This window comes from Benincasa hispida, chromosome 7, assembly GCF_009727055.1.
Source record: "Benincasa hispida cultivar B227 chromosome 7, ASM972705v1, whole genome shotgun sequence".
NCBI lineage: Eukaryota > Viridiplantae > Streptophyta > Magnoliopsida > Cucurbitales > Cucurbitaceae > Benincasa > Benincasa hispida.
The window spans coordinates 1,600,272-1,610,656 of NC_052355.1; the positions used below are offsets into that span (position 1 = coordinate 1,600,272).

At 37.0% G+C, this 10,385-nt stretch overlaps 1 protein-coding gene across 1 annotated transcript; it reads right to left on the reverse strand.

Annotated features, from left to right (window-relative positions):
* Positions 1 to 501: 501 nt before the first annotated feature.
* Positions 502 to 3,776, reverse strand: LOC120081622. The gene is made up of 5 exons (XM_039036651.1): positions 3,078 to 3,776; positions 2,766 to 2,773; positions 2,387 to 2,682; positions 1,690 to 2,094; positions 502 to 785 (listed from the first exon to the last, which is right to left on the reverse strand). Exons 1-5 carry the CDS (start codon positions 3,774 to 3,776, stop codon positions 502 to 504), a joined length of 1,692 nt encoding a protein of 563 aa, XP_038892579.1.
* Positions 3,777 to 10,385: the final 6,609 nt, after the last annotated feature.

The following is a 10,385-nucleotide window of genomic DNA, read 5'->3' on the forward strand; positions in this document are numbered from 1 at the left end:
TAGATGGCAGAATTGGATGTCGCTCAAATGGCCAACCATCAAACTCACTATTATAGGCATATGCATTTTGTACCACCCTATTGTTTTATGGATCTTGGTGTTTTGATAAATAAACTTTTTTATATAGTTTTCTATCTAATTAATAAAATTTAGATATGTTCTTTGAAATTTTCACCAAACTCATCTCATGATAGAAAAGTCTAAGTATGCATGCCGTAGCGGTCGGATCATAATGTGTATGGATCCGGTCGTTACATAGTGCCTCCAGCCAGACTAATGATTAAGTTTCTTCATTATATATATTTTCCTTCCCTTCCTTCATAATCCCTATAAACAAACATGAATTTCTACTTAATAAATATGTAATATAACATTTCTTTGGTTAAACATGCTTATCTAGGGAACCTAAGTTCGGGGTTTACAATCATCTCCCCCTTAAAAGAAATTTCGTTTTCAAAATTTACCTGATATGTCATTTGAAAAGTTGAGGATATCTCTTCCTCATTTGCTCTTCAGGTTCCCAAGAGCTTCCTCAATTCCATGATTATGCCATAGCACCTTCACCAAAGGAATTATCTTATTTCTAAGTACTTGGTCTTTCCTATCCACGATCTCGATGGCCTTCTCCTTGTAAGATAAATCTTCTTTGAGTTGTACCGGTTGTGTTGCTAGTATGTGCATAGGATCAGGCACATATTTCCTTAGCATCGACACATGAAATGCGTCATGAATACGAGCTAGCTCCTTTGGCAACTGCAGCTTATAAGCTGCTGGACCAACCCATTCTATAATTTCATATGGTTCGATGTATCGTGGACTTAACTTCCCTTTTCTCCCAAACCGGAGAATTCCTTTCCATGGGGACAGCCGAAGAAATACCCATTCTCCAACTTCAAATTCTAGTTCTGTTCTTCGCTTATCATCGTAGCTCTTCTATCTATCGTGGGCCGCCTTAAGATTATCCCTGATAAGTTTCACATTAGTTGTTGTTTGTTGAACTAATTTTGGACCCAGTAATTTCCGTTCTTCGACTTCATTCCAGCACACTGGAGTCCTGCAAGGTCGGCCGTACAATGCTTTATAGGGAACCATTCCAATACTAGAATGATAGCTATTGTTGTAGGAAAATTCAATCAACGATAAGTGTGTATCCCAACTTCCTTTGAATTATAGCACACAAGCTCTTAACATATCTTCCAATGTCTGTATAGTTCTTTCTGACTGTCCATCTGTTTGCGGATGAAAAGCCGTACTGAAATGCAATTTAGTGCCCATTGCCTTCTGTAAACTAGGCCAAAATTTTGAAGTACACCTCGAGTCTCGATCTGACACTATCGACACTGGGGTTCCATATTGAATGATTATCCTATCCACATAAATTAGCTAGATGGTCTAGTGTAAAAATAACTTTTACTGGTATGATCTTGGCCGTTTTAGTTAGTCTATCGACTATTACCCAAATGCCATCAAATCCTGAGGGTGTCTTGAGCAATCCAAACAGAAAGTCTATTGTCACATGCTCCCACTTCCACTCAGGCACTGGAAGTGGATTGAGTAATCCTGCTAGTCTTTGTCTCTCAGGTTTTACTTACTGACAGATTATACATCTGTCCACATATTATGTTGTGTTTCTCTTCATCCTAGGTCACCAATAAGATTTCTTCAAAGTTCTATACATTTTGGTGCTACCTGGATGCATAGCATAAGGGGAACTATGTGTTTCCTCTAGAATGGCTTGTTTAAGCTGTAGTTTGTTAGGCACACACATTCTCCCCTCCTTTTCTAGCACATTGTCTGCTCCTAGTTGGAAGTCAACCCTAATGCCCTTACTTACATCATCTGCAATCTTTTGAAGATCAGGGTCTTCCAACAGATTCCACTTAAGGTTTTCTACTAAGGTCGGCCTTATCTGAAAAGTAGCTATCATTCCTCCTGACGGTTCCACTGATAAGGCGGTTCTGGAATTCCTGAACTTCTGCAATAGCGTTCCTCTTATTAAACCAATAATGGCCTTAGGTCCCGAGGATTTCCTACTTAGTGCATTTGCCATAACATTAGCTTTAACAGGGTGGTACTCGATGGAACAATCGTAATCTTTAATCAATTCAATCCATCTTCGTTGTCTTAAATTCAACTCTTTTTTTTTTTATCAAAGATATATTTCAAGCTTTTATGATCTATAAATATTCTGCAGCGCTCTCCGAATAGGTAATGTCTCCACAACTCAGAGCCAAAACAACTACTGCCAACTTCAGATCATGTGTAGGATAGATGCCCTCGTGTTTCTTAAGTTGACGAGAGGCATATGCAATCACCTTCCCATCCTGCATCAACACACATCCCAATCCTTGTCGGGATGCGTCGCAATAAATCTCAAATTCCTTACCTGGAATAGGCAAGGTAAGCACTGGTGCTGATACTAGTCTCCCCTTCAGCTTTTGGAAACTATGTTCACACTCCAACGACCATTCAAACCTCACGCCTTTCTTAGTCAACTTCGTCAATGGAAGGGCTATCTTAGAGAAACCCTTCACAAACCTCCGATAATAACCTACCAACCCTAGGAAACTGCGTATTTCTGAAACGGTCGTGGGTCGTTCCCATTTAACTATTGCTTCCGTCTTCTGGGTATTTACACTAATGCCCTCTGCTGAAACAAATGCCCAAGAAATACTACCCGATCTAACCAAAAATCACATTTACTGAATTTACATATAACTGTTTATCTCGCAACGTCTGCAATATTATCCTCAGGTGGGTAATACGATCCTCTCTATTACCAGAATACACCAGTATATCATCAATGAATACTATCACGAACTAGTCCAAGTATGGATTAAATATCCTGTTTATAAGATCCATGAATACCGCAGGGGTATTTGTTAATCCAAATGGCATTACTAAAATTCATAATGTCCATATCTTGTTCTAAATGCGGTTTTAGGAATGTTAGCTTCCCTCACTTTCAGTTGATAATAACCCGATTTCAGGACTATCTTTGAAAACACCGTGGCTCCTCTTAGCTGATAAAAAAAATCATCATTGTGTGGTAACGGATATTTTTTCTTAATCGTTACCTTATTCAGCTGCTTATAGTCGATACACAATCTAAGTGTATCGTCTTTCTTCCTCACAAACAATACCGGAGCTTCCCAAGGCGATACACTAGGTTGAATGTATCCCTTGTCAATTAACTCTTGCAGTTGAACCTTTAATTCTTTCAACTCAGTCGGCGCCATTCTATATGGTGCCTGTGATATAGGAGTTGTTCCTGGAACTAAGTCAATAGTAAACTCCACCTCCCTGTCGATTGGTAACCTTGGTAGTTCTTTAGGGAATATATCCCGAAACTCATTTACCACTAGGACATCTTCTGGGTTTATCTTTTTCCCTTGAACAACCACTACATGAGCCAAATAGGCTTTACATCCCTTGCTTAACAGCTTTCGAGCTTTCACTTTCGATATCAGATTCCCCGCAGCTAATCTTTTGATTCTTGTTAGCATTGCATCCTGGCCATTTGATTTTCTAAGTACTACTTCCTTCTTGTAACAGTCTACTGAGGCATGATACTTACTTAGAAAATCCATCCCTAGGATAGCATCAAACTTCAACAGTTCTAAGGGAAGTAAATCAGCATAGAAGTTTTGACCATTGATCAGTACCACACAATGATTATAACATCCATCTACCATTATCACATCTCCCAAAGGAGTAGAGATAAATAACTCTTCAGGCATAGGTTCAATCAATCTATCTATACTAGATGCACACATGCTAGATATAAATGAATGTGTGGCACCAAGATCAAATAAAACATAAGCAGACTGTCCACATAATATAACATTACCGGTCATAACATCTGGAGACTCCACTGCCTCCTGAAGTGTCACGGCGTACACTCACCTCTGCTGCTGGGATCGACCTACGATATTCTTCTACTTGGCATCACTTGACCCTTCGCCTCGATTTCCAGCACTCTTTAGTTGGTTAACTGTCTGGAAGGTCAGCTGTTGTGCTGTTGGGACGTCCCTATTCATCTGGGGATAGTCCCTCTTGAAATGCCCGGTTTGTCCACATTGGAACCATATACCTCTGCCACTATAGCATGCCCCAAAATGCCTCTTGCCACAACTAGGGCACGTCGGTCTTTTGTCTGTGCTGGCTACCGACTCATCAGCTCGTGGCATCTCTGATCGGCTAACTACACTGGCTAAGGGTCTTGTTTTTCTTTTCTTAGATCCCTGCCAACTAGTTTCCCCAGAATTGACTTCCACTAGTCTGCGTCGCAACTAGAGGTCGGGATCCCCTGTCTCTAGGCCCTACCACTACCTCGCTGCCTCTTGACAACTGCTCATCATCTGCCAAATCCGCTCGACTCGTGTTGCTGTTTCTACTAACTGGTTAAAATCTAGCCAATTAGTCGTAGACATCACTGGAGTTCTAATTTCCTTCCTCAAACCTTGTTCAAATTTCCTGCATCCATCTCTTTCCTCAGGAATAATCGGCAGGGAATACTATGATAACTTTGTAAATTTCTTCTCATATTCCACTACTGACATCGTTCCCTGTGTTAATCTGAGCAACTCATCCCTGTTTGCATCCCGAAACGAGCTGGGGTAATACTTATCTTCAAAGGCCATTCTGAACTCAGGCCATAACATCACATTTGTACTGGCTCGTCTGGTGGATATCACTTTCCACCATTTCTCTGCTTCTTTCTGTAATAGAAAGGTGGCTAATCCTAATTTCCTGTCCTCTGGACAACTCATAACATTGAAACATTTTTCAACTACATCCAGCCATAACTCAGCTTTAGCCAGATCTGTTGTACCATCAAATGTCACAGCCCCTAGGGCTTTAAACCTCTCAATACCATATTTCTTCTCTAGGTCTGCTCGTGTAAAGCCCATACTAGCTGCTAATCTTTGCACTATCCTGTCAAAAACTACATCTTCTAACTGAGAATCTGCCCTTGCCTGGGGGGTACGTCTAACAATCCAAATTTGTACGCAAACACTACAAGAAATTAAATGTCAAATGTTAAGTAGGACGAAATTTTATTTAAGGGGGTAGTAAATGTAATACCCTAACTCTAATTTAGAAAGCCGAAAAAAAAATAAATTTAATAGAAAAATCGGGTGAAAATTTAGAATTGAAAAAAAATAAGAAATTTATTAATTATCCAAAAATAATGAATAAGGGGGTAGAATCAGGGAGGATTAATTAGAAGTTGGAAAGAGCGAGATTCTCAGCAAGAAAGTGCCCGAAGAGAGAGCAAGATTCGAGAGAAACATGGAGAGAGCGAGATTGGAGAGAAAATTGAAGAGAGCGAGATTCCCAGCGAGAAATCTAGAGAGCGAGAGCCACGAGAGTAAACCAACGAGAAAGCTGGAGAGAGCAAGAGCCACGAGAGTAAACCAGCGAGAAAGCTGGAGAGAGTGAGAGCCACGAGAGTAAACCAGCGAGAAAGCTAGAGAGAGCGAGAGCCATGAGAGTAAACCAACGAGAAATCTGGAGAGAGGGAGAGCCACGAGAGCCAAACCAGCGAGAAAGCTAGAGAGAGTGAGATTCTTGGAACAGAGAGAGCGAGATTTGGATAGAAGTGTGGATTATGCTTTGAATTTGGCCACGATCTTATAGATTATACATGGAGAACCCTAAAATTGAATACAAAGAAAGGTTGATGACGTAAGGGCAAATGTTAGCCAAAATTAGTGTCTTATTAAGAGAAATTCTTAAACCTAAGTAATTTTAAAGAAGCCATTTGTAGGATGAGTTGTCACACAGAGAAGAGCTGGAAACGGGTATAAATAGGAGGCTTTGGGCTGGAAGTTAAACTCATTCTCAAACAAAACTCAATAGTAAAAATCGTGTGGAAAGGGTGAAGTAATTCTGTTAGTTAGAAGGAGGAAACGCGAGGGAAGTGCTGCCCAAATTTCCTTCTGGTTTAAAAGGGAAAGCTCTACTGATTAAACCATAAGGAATAATAAGAAATAACTAGGATCGAAGTCAAGGTAAGTATTTTATCTCACCCTCCCTTTAAGTGGTTCATGTTAGTGTACCTTTAATATGTTGCATAATTATGTTATTGTTATGTTGCATTACATGTTTAAAATACATTTATCGACAAGGTATCCCATGCATTATGTTTGTTCACAACGATGAAATAAGATTAAATTTTTAATTAGATAAAGGTTATGCTTCTAGGGCTAGCAGGGCATGTATGGTTGCATCCCTCAAGGCCCAATTCTATGTCAAGTTTATGCTAGGGACTAACAGGGTATGTATGGTTGCACCCCTCTAGTCCAATCTTACGTTTATGCTAATGGTTGATGTTGGATGCGACTCTGACCCTACTGGCTGCATGACTCACCAATCATCAGATGGGTTAGTTTCCGCTTAAGTCCTCATCTTCCTACCAAGGCGGAGAAATTTACGTTAGAAGCATAACCGACCATCACATGTTATGATATGTTTTCTGTCCCAATCATATGTTTTCAGGATATGTTGCATGTGATTGTGCATTTGGTCACTACCCTATGTTAGAACTACTTACTAGGTATATTATATACTCATCCTATTTTATAGACTTTGTAGGTAAGAACACAGTGTAGGTGGCAAAACTGGACGTCACTCAAATGGCCAACCATCAAGCTCACTATTATAGGCATATGCATTTTTGTATCACTACGCTAATGTTTTATGGATCCTGGTGTTTTGTAAAATAAACTTTTTATATAGTTTTCTACCTAATTAATAAAATCTCAGATATGTTCTTTTGATATTTTTACTAAAACGCATCTCATGATAGAAAAGACTAAGTATGCATGTAGTAGCGGTCGGATCATAATATGTAAGGATTCGGTCGTTACATAGACTCTCCCTCAGACATCATTTCCTGACTCACTGGATCATTCACCTTCCTTTTGCCACCCGATGGGTTCTCTCCAACCTCCTGGCCCCTATTGGTAGGGTCCGTATTACTACCACCTGTCTGCTTACTCAGTCTGCCACATTGCCTCGGCATTTCACCTAATACCATGTACACGTGTTAGGGACTCCACTTAGAGACTTAGACTTATACATGAACTTCCCCTCTCATTCCCAAAATCTTATGCTCTGATACCAACTTGTCACACTTTCTCCCAGATTACCCTCTTAAAACTAGAAGGGGATATGACCGCGGTAGTTACTAGCCCTACTGTCAGTACCCACCGCCTTAGCCCTCTAATCTAAATGCTAACTTGTTAAACATTAATCATGTATGAATAAGATACGCCTCCTTAAGGTTCTACAAAATATTATATAACACATGCATGCAACCATAATATAACATCTAAGAGATGAAACGTTCATAGATGGCCCAAACAACTCTAATAGAGCTCTAGTCCCTCTCAAGACATGTGTACATAGATAAATCAATAACCTAAATCTTCTTAATAGGCTGAGTCTTTTAGTGTCAAGCAGCAGCAGAATTAACCCTGAGGAATCTAATCGCTACCTGAGAAGGGAAAACATAGAAATTCCGTGAGATAAAAGCCTAGTGAGTGACTTAGAATCGTAAAGCAACAAGCATGGCATCACTATAAACATGTAAATATACCAATGAGTAAACTCAAGCAATTGTCTGGAAATGTAGCTTTAAACCATTCTCAGACATCATCAAATATTATTATTCCCTAGTTGAGAACGAGCCTAAATGCTCTAGCTCCCAAACGTTTATTACCGACCAAGAGAGCCATACTTCGATCTCTCATTCATAACTGTCTACATGCACGTGGCCATACTAAGTACCATCATATCTTAGGTACTTCTGCTCAGATACCTTCTCAAATTTTTCCTTCAATATCGAGCTACTAAGATACCTTCTAATATGTCTGTCGGTATCAAATTGACCAAATACCTTCTCAAATATCCTTCGGTATCAAATTGGTCAAGTACCTTCTCAAATTTCCTTCGGTACCAAATTGGTTAGATACCTTCTCAAACGTCCTTCGATATCAAATGTGTATTTTGTAACATCAAATTAAGTTCCTCTATCTAGTATTCACACAAGAACTGTTCCATTGCCACTCATTTACATAAGAACTCATTCTCTCACAGCCTTCCTTTAGGAAGCATATATCAAAATCAGAAACATAGCTTTTGTAATTGTTACACGACATACCTCGGCATGTGTTACACACATACAAGTCGGGAAACATGCGTTAAGTTATTCTCTAACCATTTGTTGCTTGAGGAAGTATAAATTCATCATTAATGTCACTGTGCTTTACTTGATCATATATGCATGAGTATTGGAAACCTTGAGTTTATTTAGTCAGTCACAGTTCGTCAGGCTCTTAATGGTTTATACACTTCCCCCAGCTCTTCTTGGCCTGAAAAGATATAATTCCCGGTTAAACTACTTAAAAATCTGAATAATACATTAAATTTATTTTTAATTTAATTCTAGATTTCCAAAAGCAAACTTTTCCAATGATGGAATTTTCAATACTCGCGATGTTGATGTGTCATACCCCGCCCCGAACCCACCTCCTAAGCCCGAGGAAAGGCGTGAGGTACCGCAGATACCACTTTTTTGTGATACCTACTGTGAACTGAATCTCTTTACTCTCAGTAAACTTTAAGTCAAGGAGATAAACAACAATTGATTGAGTAGGCAAATTTTATAACAACAATGTAATGTTTATATAGCTCCAAGACTTAACTACAAAATTTACAACAACAACTCTAAAACCCCATAAGTGTGACTGTGGCTTGTGGCAGACCATGACCTTAGTAGTACCCTGGAACTCCTCACCTTTCGCTACATGGGAAGAAAACATGAAAGGAAAGAATGAGCTTCACAAAGCTCAATGAGTGGTAAGTAACTTCTAGAGTTTATTTCTTGGGAACAACGTCAGCCACTCCACGTCGCAAACCTGTAGCAACAACTTGGCGACTCTAGTGGATTCATACTTTAAGTGGGTTAGTTTTGTTTGTTTTCGTGTTTTTATATAAACCTTATTTTTTTTATTGCAATCACATACATGTACACAAGCCCCCCTACCTGGGCTATATCCATAAGTTCAGAATTGAGGATTAGTATAGGTTTTTTTTTTCCTAATATGACATATTCATATCTTAAAAAAAACAAAGAATGAAAATAAAAAGAATCACATGTCATAATTTGTCATAATTATTTCACTTGTACATATTTTTAAAGTATGACATTCATGTTTATAACAAAATCTTGGACTCTTTTTTCTTTAAAAAAAACTTTTCAAATAATGTTATTCCAAAATATTATTTTATTAAAAAGGAAAAAAGAATATGTAACATTCAATCGTACATATTTGTCATTCTAATTATCTTTGATTTTATAAAAAAAGTATTTCAAAGTAATGTTCTCCCTTTTTATTATTACTATTTATTTATTTTTTTGAAAAAGTTGTTTCATCACTCTTTTATACTTACTTTGTAACATATTTTCATTTTTCGTTTTTTTTTTAATTTCGTAAAAGGAGTATTTCAAAGTGATATCACCATTTGTATTAATTTTTTTTAAAAGTCATGCAACGTTCAATAGTACGTATTTTCAAGTCTATTTTTTTTAAAAAAAAAGCAAATTCTTTGATTTTCTAAGTTCATTGTTCATTTAAAAAAATAATATTCATACATCGTTTACTTATACATATTTTACAGCATATTTTCCATTCCTTGAAAACAAATTCTTAGATTTTTTTTAGTTTATCAAAATATTGTTCTCCATTTGCATTAATTAATTTGAAAAAAAAAATCTTTCATTTACTTGTACATATTTTGATATTTCAAATAAAACCTTGGAGGCTTTTCTTTATTTCTTTTTTCAAAAGAATGTCTTTCTAATATTTTCGATTCTTAAAAGAAAATAAAAAAGATCACACATCATTTACTCGTACATATTTTAATTTATATTTTTCATATTCCTAACAAAATCTATTTTTTCTAACCTAAAAAAAACTTTAGTAAAATGATTGTTTCATATTTGTTTTCTTAAAACAAAAAAAAAAAAAGAAAAAAGAAAATTATGCATCATCTTGTACATATTTTACCTTATTTTTCTAACAAATTTTCTTCAAATAAAAATTATATTTTCAAAGTAATGTTATTGCACTGTTTTTCTTTCTTTTTTTTCTTTTAATTAGAAAAGATCATGCATCATCTTTTTGCACATATTTCAACATCTATTTTTCATATTTCTAGCCAAATCTTTTTTGAAGAAAAAAAAACTTTTCAAAGTAATGTTATTGCACCATATTTTTTTTTCTTTTAAAAAATCATGCATCATCTATTTTCTCATATTTTACCAAGTATTTTCGTATTTATAACAAAATCTAACTTTTTTTAATTCTTAAAAA

What these genes read in the sequence shown, in the direction of transcription:
- LOC120081622 (XM_039036651.1), bottom strand. Translation starts at nt 3,776, where the DNA reads ATGTGTGCATCTAGTATAGATAGATTGATTGAACCTATGCCTGAAGAG. An exon ending in GCTTACCTTGCCTATTCCAG is followed by an intron (nt 2,095 to 2,386) that starts GTAAGGAATTTG and finishes AATTGATTAAAG; the next exon opens with ATTACGATTGTTCCATCGAG. An exon ending in CCCTTATGCTATGCATCCAG is followed by an intron (nt 786 to 1,689) that starts GTAGCACCAAAA and finishes ATGAAATTATAG; the next exon opens with AATGGGTTGGTCCAGCAGCT.